The sequence below is a fragment of the Accipiter gentilis genome, chromosome 8 (assembly GCF_929443795.1).
Source record: "Accipiter gentilis chromosome 8, bAccGen1.1, whole genome shotgun sequence".
In the NCBI taxonomy this organism is placed as follows: Eukaryota; Metazoa; Chordata; class Aves; order Accipitriformes; family Accipitridae; genus Astur; species Astur gentilis.
The window spans coordinates 17,190,515-17,205,931 of NC_064887.1; the positions used below are offsets into that span (position 1 = coordinate 17,190,515).

Below are 15,417 nucleotides of genomic sequence, written 5' to 3' on the forward strand. Positions count from 1 at the left end.
ACAAGTATTACTTCTGGCACAATCAAAGCCTGAACATGAAATACTTCTAATAAGATTTTGAACATGTCCAAAAAAAAAAGTCATCTCGTAATTGCTGCAGAGAGATATCCCACGATATCAAATCCTCACGACTATGAATTCAGTAAAAAATGGTTACAAAGTGCAGCGCTCTCTAAATCAGCTAAATTACTTTTGTAGTGATAATGAAATAAGTCAAAACATATTTCTGGTTAGTAAAGCAATTAGGTATAATTCAGGATAAACAGAGAGGGTAAAATTCTGTTCCAAAACGTGCTGGTCCAAACACAGACTAATGGCATTAGTGTTACTGAACACAGGGCACATACTCTTAAGCAGGAAAGAGCACATGACTGCATTTTTCAGAGAGGGATTACCGACTAAAGGACCATCATTCTACATTTTTGTACAAGGGGGTACTGACTCCTGAGACAGTGATATAAAGTTTCAGAAAGACCCTGCATTGTCTCCTGTCTTGAGAGGCATTAATATAACTTTTTTGAGAAAGAAAGACCTACTGGTTCACCTATGGGCCCAGGTGGTCCAAGGACTGTATTGTCTTCACCTGGGTAACCCTAAAATGAAGATAAATATTAAAAGATATTAACTTAGAAATTCAACCTCGTCTACAATGCACACATGTTCAAATGCTAATAAACACCCAGAGAGCATACTGTATAGATGCTAAAAGTGAACATAATGCTTATGGTTTTAATACAATGGAAATGGTAACTCAATTTTAACATGCACCTAAACATCTTTGAGACAAAAAAAACCTATTTGCATTATTCTCAAAGGCTGCAGTAAAACAAAAAGTATCTGAATGATGTCCATGTAATCATTTTTTTATTTAATGAAAAAAAGGATAAACAGGATATTTGACAAGAGGAAAAAAGAAAGTTTCTTCCACTGTTTTGAGAAATATACCTAATATAGACAAACAAGTGTACAGAAGACTCCAACATTCAGCCTGAACTCCATTAAATTTTAAATATGAAACAACTGCCCTCCAAACTAATAGACAAAAAGTTATCTATTCCAGATATTTACCAATATTTAATGCAAAGAAGCTCACATTTTAAATTCGATGAAGACTTTCCTAAGCGCTTTTTCATTAGTGACCAAGCAAGCTAGACACCTAGCTCCCAACAATTTAGTTTTCAGTTATTGTTTCTGAAAATTATATCAGAACCTATTTATAACATCAACCACTAATTGCCTATTAGTAGTATTCATTGAAAAACTGGCCCTAATGTTAGACTGTATTTCTCTGTCAGGTGCAACTCCAAACTGATCTTCATGAAGGGAATCCCTCTACCTGCTTGGGGTCACACAGACTTCAGTCAGCATACAAATCTGTTTGCAGGATCTGAGGCTTAAAAGAACAACAAAGAATTTGACACTAAAATAGCAGCACTGAGGCAACATCCCGCCCCTTATACTAAGCACAGACTTTTGTCCATCTTAGCTGGACTTTCAGCAAAACCCGTGGGTGTACTCACAGGCTTAGAGCTCAGTAAATGCTTAGCTGGTTCTGCACTGATTATTTCTGTCAGAAGTGCTCACTAAGGGCAGTGGTGCTATCGGATACAATAGAATGTGTTTCTTACAATGGGTACCTTGTGTTTTACAACCTGAAACATTTAAACTGTATAATTCAGAACTCTGCCTCTGAATGATCTGTTTTCCCAGTTTTGCATTTCTTTTCATATTCTCTCACAATACTAATAAATACCGCAAACAGTGGCTTTTGCTGCATGCTGTGGAAAACAGTGAACATGAAGTAACATTTCCTCCCCTTATAATTACTCAAACTGTAAGACATTATAATCGATCTTCATACCTTTTCTCCTTTGGCTCCTGGGGGCCCTGGGGGCCCTGGAGGACCCTGGTGACCCTAAAGAAACAAACAAACCAAAAATTACTTCCAAAACAAATAATTAAAGAAATAATTAATTCCAAACTTTCTTTTAGCTGCTTGTTACTACTCTTTTTTTGTTGCTCACTAATAATACTAAATAGTGATGTGGCATAGAATTAAAGGGCCCAGGCAGAAAATGTGCTGTGTGCAGGAAAAACTCGATGCACAGTGGGAAACCAAAGGTTCTGGAAGGGCTTGATGCAGGTGAGGGGAGCAGGGCTGGTTCTTGCTTCAGGGTTAGGGCCACTGATGGAAGTTTCTGTTCAGAAAAATGGAAGTTTCTGTTCAGAAAAAGACATGGCAGTCTGATCTAAGAGCAGGACTCAATCTATCTATGATGGTGATTATAATTATTTTTCAGTGAAAACCACAATATCTTCATGTCCTTCAACTAACCTCATTCAATCAGTTTCTGTTACTGCAATGGAAACTGCCTGGCCAGACAGTAAGCAGAGATGGTGGTGTTTGCTGAACACGCTTTATAATGAATAGCTGTAGTAGTTTTATAGGAACTTTATTCACAAGGGGTGAGATACATTGGACAAAGAAGGGTTTCAAATCTGTGGTAAAAAACCAACTGCTAGTGAACTCACAAAAACCAGCCATCATTGCTTAAGGCTAATACTTCTGAGTAGGCAATCATGTGTCTTATAAACATATGTGAGTATCTGACACTCCTAAAGATATTTGTGTATTCTAGATACAAATACCCATGATATTTGAAATTATTTACAGTACCACAGACTACTCAGGGATGTGTGCGTACATGAATTTGGTAAAAAAACCTCACCCCATAGCCTGTGATTCCTGGCTCTCCTTCAGGTCCCATTCCTCCTAGGTGTCCCTGTTAAATGCAATAATCAGTGATAGAAAAATGAACTCTCTTGTAAAATGTTACAACAATGCCTACTTTATAAAGTGATCACTTCGAAAAATCTTCAAATATTGAGATTTGAGAACCACACACAACTTCCTTGTTAGGTCCAACTTCATTTGGTAAAGAATACTGGGCTTTTCCCTGTTCTGTGGAAAAAACAGTCAACATTTTCAGTCCTAACTGTACAATCCCTGTGCATAATTAATATCAAAAGGATTTGAGCTTTCAGAGGTGTGGAGGAACTCTGTTTATAAATGTGAAGTATGCCAAGAGAAGCTGAGGGTGGTCCTCACCTTTGAAATGGAGTCCTTTCTTGAAAATACTGGCCATTAGACAGTTACTTTACTTCTGTACTTCATGTGTTCAGGGACACAGTGCTGCATTCAGTGGCCACAGAATTGGGCCCTGGAGCAGTGAGATGGGCAAGTTGCCTCACTAGTGCAAAGGCTGCGCGTGTCTGTGTATCTGTCATACAGTGTGGAGCAAGCTTGGGGAGCTTGTGATGAAAGGAGCTCAAAATTAATGGAAATACACTTAATTCAGTTAACTTTGGATCAGGTTCCCATTCAATAAGAGTAGCAGTCCTCATCTGAAATGCTTTGTTTCAGCCATGGCTAAGGCTTATTTTATATAATAGCAAACCCCATGGTTTCTGTTCTTGGAACTGGAAAGGTTTAAGAAACAGCCACAGCAGTGAGGTTATATGTGGACTGTGGGGCATGAGTATTCCATGGCATGCCCTGCCATCCTGCTCCTCTGACTGTCAGATCAGGAACCTGACCAGAGCATGAGATGACTCCTTCCAGCTCCATGGTTTGGGTTTCTGTCTGGAAAGGTGCACAGGTCTCATTCTGATGCTGAAAGACTAGGGCATGCATCAGGATATACATGCTGGGAAGGACATTGCCTGGATCTCCAGCTACCTCAAAAAATTTTTATATGTGCTACAGCTGTGACTTGCCTCTTCCCATGGAGAAACACGATTCTGCTAAAATGGAAGTACATGAGCTCTTAAATAAGCATGTTTTCTACGAACCAAGGGACCTCGAGTTCCTCTTGCACCTTTGGGACCAATTTCTCCAGGTTGGCCAGAGTCACCAGCAGGTCCAATTTCTCCAGGAGGGCCAAGCTGCCCCTTTTCCCCCTGTTGGTGTTATTGTATTAAAAATAGTAAGAGATCGATACTAAGTTTCAAAATGCAGTTTATTGTTAACCAAAGTATATAACAGCATTATTTGATAGTATTACATTTACATATGTAATTTACTGTAGTTCTTAGAATGTCTGAACACAGAACTCTGCAGTGAAAAACCCCCTCTGCTAAAGCCTTTCTATTATTTGTTTTGTTTCAGGCAAAGCTTAACATTTTTTGAACAATTCTGAGTTGCAAAATCACATCCTGATACAAATTTAAATTTCCTAAGGTCCTGAACATTATTGATTGCAGAATGATGACAATTCTAATTACTATGGCTAGCAAGAAAAAAAGTTGGCTTGAAGCATGACATAAAACAGGGATAGACTTGGTTCAATGGAATTATTTTGTAATGTAAATTCAAGTTTCAGATAAAAGAAAGGGAACTGGGAAAGATGAAAAATACTACCTTCTTTCCTAAACGGCCCCTCTGACCTGGATTTCCTGGTGTTCCTTCGGGGCCCTGTACATTTATTAGAGAGAGAAAAAGAAATGATTGGGAAAGGCCTGGAAACATGTTTGAAGTGTGCTCCAAATTGGATAACTAAGGAGGCTTTTGTAATGCAGAGAGGTGGGAGGAAAAAAATCTAATTAACTGTGGCTGTGAGCAAGTTAGTAGGACTGTTTCAAGTTACAGCAGAACCAAGTGGGCAAGCATCAGGGATCGCTTATTGAACTAGTGAAAATGCACTGACAATAGGCGGGAAAAAAACCCCAATAAATCTTGTCCACACAGAAAATAATACTTTAGGAATAAAACTGGTTCAAGACAACCACTGGATTTAGAGAAATACAATACTCAACCAGAGGAAAACTAAGAAAACCTTGGGACTGTCAAGTGTGAAGAGCAGGGCCCTGACACAACTTGCTGTAGAGCAGAGACCTAACTCAGTAAGTGCTGGTACCTACCACTGCCCGCCTCTTGGTGACTGTAATTGGGTGTGCTGCCTGTAGATGAAGGGTGCTATGGAGCTACAGCCCTGCTGCCCTCTAGGTCACTTCAAAAACTGACCCTCCCAAAGGGCTGGATGGGTCCACTGCTCACTGGTTTCAATTTACCCCAAAGCACTGTGAGTTAGAGGAGGTAATTTAGCCTCGGTTTTGGATAAAGGGAGATATATTTGGGTTTTTTTGAGTCATTGTAGTGATAAGCCAGGGTAAATATAGTTTAAACTGATTTGTGAAGCTTATTTGTTGCTTTTTAGCTTTTGTTTAAGGAAAATGTAATATTGCCCTCACCCCCAATAAAACCCTCAGACAATTCATTATAGGAAACCAATTTCCATGTTTAGACCAGGATGCTATGATCTGTCCGCATCCCTAGAAGGAGGTCAAACCAAAACCACGATGTGAACACTCACCAGGGAGGATGAGTGGGGAGGGAGGCAGATCTGCAGCCACCCTTGGAATATGTGGAACAGAAATGTGAAAAATCCCCTGCTAACCTCATCGTCCCAAACATCAAATTGCCAGACCTGCCTGTCTCACTGAGGCACAGCAGCACTGCTGATGTTTATTTTATACAAGTATAATTACATACAATGTAGATATGCCAGGGCTGAGCTGTTTTATGACAATTTCAATGTATGAAACACAAGCTTCTCCAGAATTGCCACCCCAAAACAGAAAAAAAATAGTCAGGGTGACATCATTGTATCAGAAACAAAAATTGTTCTGTAGCACACTAAGTGTGCTAACAACTAAAAGAGCATTTTTTTTCTTCACTAAGAGAGTAATTCACTGTGAAGAAACCAGGACTAAAGACAGCAGATTGTAACACTGATGCTTAGAGGACAGAGGGGACAGCACTCACAGCTGTTGACAGCTGGCCCTCCAACTAATGTTTACTCAGACTTCATCAGCACATAAGAGCTACAGAGAAGGCAGCCAGAGGGCTATGAATGAGAACGTGATGATTTTTGGTAAGGGAATTTAATCTGAATTCTAACTTGAGGCTATGTACTTGCTTTGGAAACTGTGCTCCAAAATATTAGTTCACATTAAGAAATTGCATAAAACTTCAGCAAAATAGATTTTATAGATGGATTTCAGCTGCTAGGAGTGATGCCAGAACAGATACGCGAACTGATCTAACAATGTTGAAGATGGATCCTAAAGTTAATTTGCTATTTGACCTGTGTATGTTTGCTGCCATTTCTCTCCATCTGCAATCTCTGTTTCAGTTGTCTATGGCAACTGGTGCTCTCATGATATGTTTATTTAATTCTTTTCACAGAGGCACCAAAATTAAGTTAGTTAAAGAATAAATGTCTTTTAAGAACAAAATGAAATAATGAAGAAATTCCTTCTTTCTTCTCTCTCCTTATTTTTTACAGTATATGCCTCATTACAGGGTGATTGACAAGGTAGGAAGAGAAGGTCCAAAGAAATGACATCACACCACAGCACAGAATCATGATCTGAAGTAGTGCCACCTGGCATGATAGAACCCTCATTTCTGGAAGTCAGTTCCAGCACAGGAGGGACAGCATCCATAACATCGTCTTTACAACACCTTGTGTAGAAAGACCACTGTTAGGAAAGGCAGGCCGTCCAACTGACCAGGAATCAACAGCAGGAATAATTTGGATTATCTGATATCTATCTTGTGATGCTGGTTTTAGGTTACTTTTGACCTGCCTTATATTCCTTACCAGAGAAGGTGCTATAATCCACACCAACACTCTAAGGAATCCTGTGCTGTTGGTGTCTGTGCTGCAATAATTTTGTAACTAAAGAAACCTTAATGCTTAGGATATCGCTTTTTCTAGAAATGTTATTTTTAGACGTTCCTTTTGTTGATAAGGTTTATTAAAAGGAATGACAGCTAAGCATGTATGTGGTGAGAACATTAGCACAGAATCTTAAATTGGACCCAAATCTTGCATGCTCTAAGGTCTAATGCTTCATCATTTACAAGCTGCTCAAAATGGTAGTTCTTTGCCCCAAGCAACATTTAATCTGAACTAAAAACTAGATAGACCTAAGGCAGTAAACAAAGCCATGAGTAGGGAAAGTGATACAAAACAACAGAAGATCTTACAGCACAATTTATGGTAGTATATGCATCTTGCCAATTTCTCGGGCGTTTTTAAACTTTAAAGAATGATCTAACACCTTGAGATTGCTCAGAGTCTCCAAATGAAGGTGAGGATAGAGACTAATGACAGAAGGTTGTCTGGAGAGGAAAGATCTGAAGTGAGAGGCTCCAGGTTGTGTGGTGTATGCATCTGAATGACAAGTGGTGAGAAATCACTATGCTAAGAGGTACCAGATTCAAGATAGGAAAAACATTTCTCTCCTCTCTCTACCAACCCTGAAAAGCTGAACCACATAGAAAAGGAAGGCAAACTAATTTAAAGATGGTCATCTCTAATTGCAATAGTAAATCAGAAAATAAAAAAATAAAAGCAGCAAGCAAAATTACAAAATAAAATAATTACAAAAAGCAAATGAACAAAAAGACTACTTAAACCTGAAAACACTTACAGGAATGCCCATTATGCCAGGTTCACCAGGGGGTCCAGCAATTCCTGGTAAGCCCATCTCTCCTTTTTCACCACCTTCTCCAAGAAGTCCCTGGTCTCCAGGGTCTCCCTAAAACAAAGCAAAAAATGAAGCTTAGTCAAGCTGCTGCTACAGAATTACTTATTCTTGAGAAAAGCAAATTCTGAATCTTCAAGTCTGACAAGAAGCAAAGAACTAAAAGTGACGGAAATCTTACCAGTCAAATTCAGATCAGGCTCCAAGTTATGGTAAAGCCCTTTCTATCTCATCCATACATTCCTACAGCCAGATTTTGCCTCATCCATCACCAACTACCTGAGGGTATCCTCTGTGACACCCCCTATCCTGGCACCTGCCACAGTCCCTGGCAGAGCATTGATCCAATGCAGGGAATGGAGCAGCCCTGGGCTCGCGCTCTCCAGCATGATAGTCACCACAGAAATAAACTGTCCTCAGCTCTCCAGCTTGCATTTCTCCATCAAGCCATTCAACTTTGCAGCCCTTGCAGACTAGGTATGTGCCTAAAAGGCACAGGAAAGCCTATAATATACAGGCCTTCTTACATCAAAACTAACTGGGCTCTGTTGACCTGATGAAATAGGAGAAAAAAACAGATATTTGGGTCCTTAAGCTAGTATGACTGCTTTACATCTGCTACAAAAACTGAATGTACCTTTGGGCCATCTTTTCCTTGAACACCGTCTTCACCTGGAGGTCCCGGTTCACCCTTATAGAAGGGAACAGTTGAAAACAGAGTTATTGCCTAAACTTCTCAACATAGCAGTATTGCCTTGGAAGAACTCAGGCTAGTTTTACACATGCTTATTATCTTTTGGACAACTTTTATGTTGCTGTTATAGTTTGTCTTAATTTTTCACTGATTTGCAGTGACAGAGTCACAGCCCTATGAATCTCAAACACAGGAAAACATAAAAGATGATCAACTTTAGAAAAATAAGGCAATACTATGTCCATATAACACTGGAGATTTGGACAGTGGCACTGAGATTGTTTGGTTTCAGAGTATGGAACACGTAATTACAGTAACCTCAAAAATATACTTATTCTATCCTGAAACTTTCATGTTTATGTGGATAACTACCACACTGGTATGTTTAGTGACTCAGTTTAGGGCCATGAAAAACTCCGCATTTACCAACAGTATTGGCACCATGGCATTTTAGAATATTTGCCTTTCTTAGGTAAAGGCAGTGGTAACTTGCAAATTTTGATGCAGGTAGTAAAAAAGCAGATACGAGCTGCCCTATACTAATAACATAGTATTTCAGACATAGTGGTATGGAAGTCCAGAGCACCCACTGTGGACCAGTATCAGGAATTACTCTTCTCCAAGTACAGAGAGAATTGTAGAATGCACCCCACTGGAGATTTTGGGCAGGAGCCAAAGATGACAGCAATAGAACAAGAGAGCTCAATGGTATGACTTAAGTCTGAAAGCATATAGTTTATGCTCTTTTAAAAGTGTCCTGGATAAAATCTGTTTCTTGCACTTTACAAGGTTTTTTCAGCCTTCAAAGGCAGGCAACTGTTTGGGTCAGTTTAGGGGGGTAAGATGCACAGGAAAAATAAGCAGGGGCACAAGTGCTTGGTAAAATCTAGTGCCAAATGAGCTATCCACAGCACCAGAAGCAAATCAGCTGCTTTAGATGGTGGTACAGCGAGATACCCTACTCTGCTGAGATTATAATGTTCCCATTATCTCACCTAGAGTGGGTATCTGTACAGAGCATTATTGTGTGCTGTCATCTTAATAGCTGGGCTGGACACCCTAGGATTTACTTTCATGCTCAAACCACTAATTTATGTCTCTCAGTGACATAAGACACTTGGGTAGAAATACTTCAACACTATAATCAATACTCTTTTTAACTTGCTACAATATTACAAACTTTAATTTTTTTAAAAAAGAAGTTATCAGAAAATAGCTTCTTATTGAATTCTTCTGATAAATTGAGGTTTCTCAACCTGCATTTCTGATGCATTCATAACATACTTTCCTTTTTGGAAGAAGATTTGCATCCATAGCTTACCCTTAAACCTTGGTCACCTGGTTCTCCAGTCTTCCCAGCAGGTCCAATGTCTCCCTGGAATACCACAATAAAAGTAAGTAATTGGATTTTAAGGGACAATATTCCTAACTATGACGGGGTTTACAGATAATGTAGTCATCATGACAATAATGATATTTCTTAATGGCGCATTTCCTCTATCACTACCTACTTGGCTAATGAATCAGATCACTCTGATTTGCTTTTATGGAAATTTGAAAATTTAAACAGCACAGGAGAGAATAATTTCAACATTCACCTTTGCGCCTGGTTCTCCCTGCAGGCCAGGTTCTCCTTCAGGGCCAGGAGGTCCCTGCATGGTACAAGAGCTACCATTACACATGACCACCGATAATAATTTTGCAACCACCAAATAATACAGCCAAAATTGAAGCAGAAAAATGGCATGAGACACTGGGAAAGATGCATGTCTGAAAAATCAAATTAAGACAACACAGTTCTTTGTTCTTATTAGAGCCCAACAGAAGAAGAAAAAGGAGGGTATGGGAGGAGCTCAGGCACTGCACTGTGGGTTAGGAATGTATTGAAGGCTCAGGAGTACCACTAAGCCAGTACCTCTCATCATAAATTACTAGCAGGCTGAGCAATCACCTATCTTTTGTAAATCTGACAACTTCATCACTGTTTAAGCTTGGAGCCAAGTAGATAGAGCCTTTGGAGAACAAAGCCCTTTTTGGAGTCTTCATCCCTTAAAGAGTTAATGGTATCAGATTGCTTCTTGAAAAGTTTACATTTAAAACTTTCTTTAATAGTCAGTAAGAAGACTGGATTTTGGGTGACTGAGGAAGCACATTTCTTTGAATTAGCCAAATCCTTTCTGTTCTAAGTTAGCTCATCCCTCAGCTACTTCATTGCAAATGTGGCTAATACATTCTGTCATATTTCTTTCAAAGAGATATTAAAAACAAAGCAAAAAATAGAAGCAAAAGTTAGCAAGACAACTGCTTGCAGCTGCTTTTCTTCATCTACCATTTCCAAGGACATATGATTAATGCTGTTCTACTGTCTAACTGCAAAGAGAATGGTGCTTCCAAAAAAAAAGAAAAATTTTCTTTTTTTTTTTTTTGTAACAGCTTTAAGAGAGCCTCTCAGCAGCTCATGGTATTGAAGTCAGCTACAGGTAATAAAAAAAATCATTTCTAAACACATTGTCCAGGCTTATTCAGTTGCTTGAGTGTTTGTAATTACTATATAAATGATTAAAAGCCTACCTCAAAACCCATTTCTCCAATAGGGCCAGCATCCCCTGGTTGTCCTCTTGGACCCTGGCATTAAACAGAATTTTGGATGCATCATTCAATTAACATTAAATTACATTGAATAGTCTTAACTTTGTCTCTTCAGAAGTCTTCCAGTTGGCATAAAGAAGTGCATTTCATTGTCTTTCCTCCTGAATCCAATAGTGTATACAAGTACCATGATGGCATACAGTATTGCAGACCTCATTGCCATTCTTGACAGACTGAAATAACAGATTTCACATAATAGCACAGATGTTTCTTCTTTTAGACCAAAAGTAAATTGTTATCTAAACTAAGCTCTCCTCTTGATTAACTGAGACTTTGTTTAATTAAGGTTTGTTAGACTGTCTGGTTTGCTTTGTGGAAAAGCCTACAGTCTGATATGGAATTAACTGAAAACAAGTACTATGTGCTTCACTATGGATTTAGCAGTGTTTATACAGGAGAATCACTGAGGTATAATGGGCTAAAAGCTGGAGCCTTTTCAGTAATATTAGTAACTATACTATGAGCATTTTCTTGTAAGCCCTACCATAAGTAATAAATTTATCGCAGTAACATGTAGGGATCATTTCCTAAAGCGGCATGCTCAAATTCTCTGCACATGTTAAATTGTCCTTCTCTGCCCACAGAGAAGGATTTGTGTGCTGGGGGGGTAGAGGTTGCCTGTAACAGATTACAGCTGATTCCATAGCCACTATGAACGTATGTCAAGACAAATCAACCCTCTGGATGTATCCAGGCTTTGAACTTTCAGAAAGTTCATATCTATTTACCCCTTTGGGACTCATCTACATTTAAGTACATTCTAAATTAAAAACATTTTGTTGATCTATTATTCTCATGTAAAAGAAAGATGTTACTACCCATATTTATGATAGAAGCCTTTTAAGCAAATATTTACTCTTTTTTGTTTCACTTCCTCTTACAGACTATGCATATGGTTTTGCTCCTCCTGGTAACTTGGCAGTGATAATGCAATTATATTCTTCCCTTGGAACAACAGTGTAAACTGCATATTACTGAAGATTTCAGCAGATGCATGTATTTTACACCATAGCTTCATTTAAGCGTGAACAGCTTAAACTGCAGTTAATTTCCCATTGAGAATTCACTTGTCCTAAACTAAGCCCATCAGTTTTCATATGCAGCAGCTCCACGGCATTCACTAGGCAAGTGTCACAAAGCTTAAGTTTGAATCACAAGTCAAGTATTTCTTCATAATATTACTATGGAGCTAAGTCTGCTGGACTGGTAACGTATCGTTCCCCTGAGACTTTCAGTGAATTTCAGAAGCCAAAAATTTATAGCAATATAAGGACTCCTTTTAACCATTAACAACAGGGAATTTGCAAAGAAGGATTTTACTGAAATGTCTGATAAGTAGGTAAAGTAGAAGTGTAATTTAGATCAAGCCCATTACTACAAATAGTTCTAATTGCTTAGGTTTCTCTGCTCCTCCACCAACAATTAGGGTTTTTGTGCTCTGTGCAGAACTAATGACCGGGCCAGAGAAACTGCTTCAGCAGCTGGCTTTCATGTAGCGACCAGCTGACAGAAGATGAAATCAATCTGCTTGGATGGGCAGTTAAAAAGAGCCACAGGTTTCATTTCGTAACATCTTGTGTCATTTTCATCGCTAGCTCCACAGACTATTTTCCAAAGACATTTTACTCTTTCAGCACTTGAAAGAAGTGGTACCCTGTTCACAGTATAAGGTCTTCTTACTTCTGACACTGCATGTGTAGATTCTACGATAATGAGAACAGAAATGTACATTGCTCAAGAATAGACCACTTAGATTAGATAAGGCTGATAGTCATTCTATATAGATGAAAATTCAAACTTGACCAGAAAGAGGTAGGAGCTTTATGTAAGCCTTGCTTTGTAAGGCTCTCACATGTCACAACCTGAAGATTAGATAAAATAAATGAAAGAGACGAAGTAACAGGAATCCAATAATAACTGTTAGAGAATACATTTTCTGTTGAAACATTTTGCCACTCCTACAAGTTGGGAGCTCAAGTAGGCAATTATATCCAAAAGAAAATTTACCAAAATAAATGTTGGTGTTTTTCTAGCCCCCAAAAGTGTGCAATGGCTTTCTGTAAGCATGCCAGCCTATAGATTAGTAGAAATAATGTTTAATAATATTAGAAATAATAATAATAATTAGTAGAAATAATGAAAGTGAACTGTTGACAGAAAGTACAAGATTTAAATTAACTATATGTCATTTGAGGTGCAAAATAACTTTTCAGAAGCAATGAAAACACACAATTTTTGACAACTCCATTAGATTTCTGCAGCCTTCTCCCAAGTACCCCTAGGACACCACACACTCTTCCACTGAATTTATATAATCTGATTTACCCCCAGAGATGGTGATGCAATACTATTCCTGTCATGGCTACACCTTGCAGAACTTCGCATATATTTGCTGCAGATACTGCATGATCTTCTGTTACAATATTAGCCATATAAAAGTGAGTATGGCTTTGAAATAATAACAATCAGAACAAGAATCCATCCAGCAGAGGAATGTCTGAGGTTTATTGTAACAGTCTCTTTTTTGTTGAAAATTTAACCTGCCAAATAGATGCGGTCCCCGAGTTCCTGAATAACTATTCTAAACTTTGACTGAAAAAAAGTACCACTAATATCTGTATTGGCACATACATTTACATAATCCATAACATAGATGTCTACCTCAATGCAGTGTAAAGCCACATAATATTGTGGTCCAGATTCTGTCATGCTCTCTTATGTTGTGCACCCCTTACGACAGTGCTTCCCAACATGATTAACAGGTCTCCTTATGAACAAGTTACATTAAGCAAGGGAGGCAGACTCTAGCGCTGCAGTTTTGGAACTGTTACCCCAAAATTCCTACCTAACCACAGCTGGCAACACTGAATCTTGGTAAAATGGAGCTTGAGTTACCAGGGAATTCAGTACAATACATGGAAAAATTTTTAAGCGGGCATAAGGGTCAACTTACTGGTTCTCCCATTGGTCCCCTGTCTCCTGTGGTTCCGGGAGGCCCAAGCAAACCCTGGAAGATTAAAATAAAATAAAAAAAATCATTGGAAACAAGCTGTTTCATATTCTGTGAAAAGCCACTTCCTCTCTTATTTCTGCTGACTCAATAACTTGCTCAGAAACACCCAAGAAATATGTGCAGCTTTTTCTTCTGGTTGACATGCATTGCCACATCACTAGATCCTGTGGCAGGTGAGGGAGCCCTGAAAAATCCTTCCTCAGTGTCTTTTACTTAGGGATTGATCTTAGGTGACCCACCATTTACCAGTTCCTCATCATTCTCCTTAGACTCATGTGCTGCTTTTGTGCACAAACTGGGCCTAAACACAATGTTATGAGTGTCCTGCCCTACAAACTCTATTTGAGATGGTCAGTAAGGCTCACAGCCCACTTTTCTTTCTGCTCAACCTGGCTCATAGAATGTGTCTCATACTCTCTTCTAGAAACTGTAGCTGAGGGAGTAATAGAGCAGTATCTTGTACTTTGCAATAAATGTACTAATTCCCATCATTTCAACCTAACGTGGTTTTGATTCATTCATTTCTGTATATATAAATACATCTAAAAGTCCTAGTGAATGAGCAGGAAATGAAAACTCATTGTGTCAAAGGTGAGAGGCAACAAGCTCCTAAATCTGAGCAGAAGAGGTAAGAGAAGTACAGTGACAACCAACATTTTGAGTCTCAATTTACTGCTTTGTTTCTGCTTTTCTGCTTCCTTCCTTATGGAAAATCCAATACAATTTGGACTGACTAGTAACCTTCTTTGTAAAAGAAAGCCTCAGATAGAACATGTTAGATTTCCATTGAAAGAAGCCCTAAAAGGAGGAATTTTCTTCTATACAGGTGGCATACATTTTACACATTTTTCTACATTTGTCCCAACATTGATAGTACACATCTACTCTAAAATCTATCAAAGAATTAATTTTCTATGTCAAAATGACTTTCTCCCTTAAAACTACAATAAAACTAAAAAACCCAAAGCAACTTCTAGGACCCCCATACTAACTACAAGAATAATTTCTTCTGCTGCAATTTGCTGTCATACTGTATTCTGTTTGCAGCAGACTAGACCATGTTCACACTTACTCTTACTTCTGCCCAATTCTTTGTATGAGTAAATACAAACTGTACTGTTGGAGTTTTCCAGCTGCTCTAAAGTAGACAAATACCCTCATATCCAAGTGTGAAACAAAGCATGAGATTTTGTGGAATTTTTTTTGGAGAATTTCATACTCACAAGTACACCCTGATCTCCTCTTTCTCCTGGATTTCCAGCTTTACCCTGGTCAAAGACAAATATTGAAAGACAATGCTGGCTTCAGAAAATTTCCAAACATAGCTCAGAAATTAGTAGTAACTGTGTTAAGGCTTACTACAAAGATTGGCTCTAATACTTACAATGAGCCCTGGAACTCCTTTCTTTCCTGGATCACCTCTTTCTCCCTGATAAATAACCAACAATGTGTGAATTCTATATGCATTTGCTAGATAAGCTGCATACAGCTGCTATCAGTTTAAATG

General features: G+C 38.6%; 1 protein-coding gene across 5 annotated transcripts in view; it reads right to left on the minus strand.

Moving 5' to 3' along the window:
- COL24A1 (collagen type XXIV alpha 1 chain) overlaps nucleotides 1–15,417 on the minus strand; it is a 151,896-nt gene that overhangs the window by 27,241 nt on the left and 109,238 nt on the right. For all 5 annotated transcript variants that reach the window (XR_007507118.1, XM_049809387.1, XM_049809386.1 and 2 more), the window contains 13 exons: nucleotides 15,295–15,339; nucleotides 15,134–15,178; nucleotides 13,851–13,904; nucleotides 10,820–10,873; nucleotides 9,847–9,900; nucleotides 9,570–9,623; nucleotides 8,192–8,245; nucleotides 7,501–7,608; nucleotides 4,421–4,474; nucleotides 3,853–3,960; nucleotides 2,730–2,783; nucleotides 1,862–1,915; nucleotides 537–593 (listed from right to left, as the gene is read on the minus strand). Coding sequence is in view for 4 of the 5 variants with exons in the window: in XM_049809387.1 (XP_049665344.1) it covers nucleotides 537–593; nucleotides 1,862–1,915; nucleotides 2,730–2,783; nucleotides 3,853–3,960; nucleotides 4,421–4,474; nucleotides 7,501–7,608; nucleotides 8,192–8,245; nucleotides 9,570–9,623; nucleotides 9,847–9,900; nucleotides 10,820–10,873; nucleotides 13,851–13,904; nucleotides 15,134–15,178; nucleotides 15,295–15,339 (795 nt within the window). In the remaining variant the exon portion in view is untranslated. The remainder of the gene's footprint in view (nucleotides 1–536; nucleotides 594–1,861; nucleotides 1,916–2,729; nucleotides 2,784–3,852; nucleotides 3,961–4,420; nucleotides 4,475–7,500; nucleotides 7,609–8,191; nucleotides 8,246–9,569; nucleotides 9,624–9,846; nucleotides 9,901–10,819; nucleotides 10,874–13,850; nucleotides 13,905–15,133; nucleotides 15,179–15,294; nucleotides 15,340–15,417) is intronic.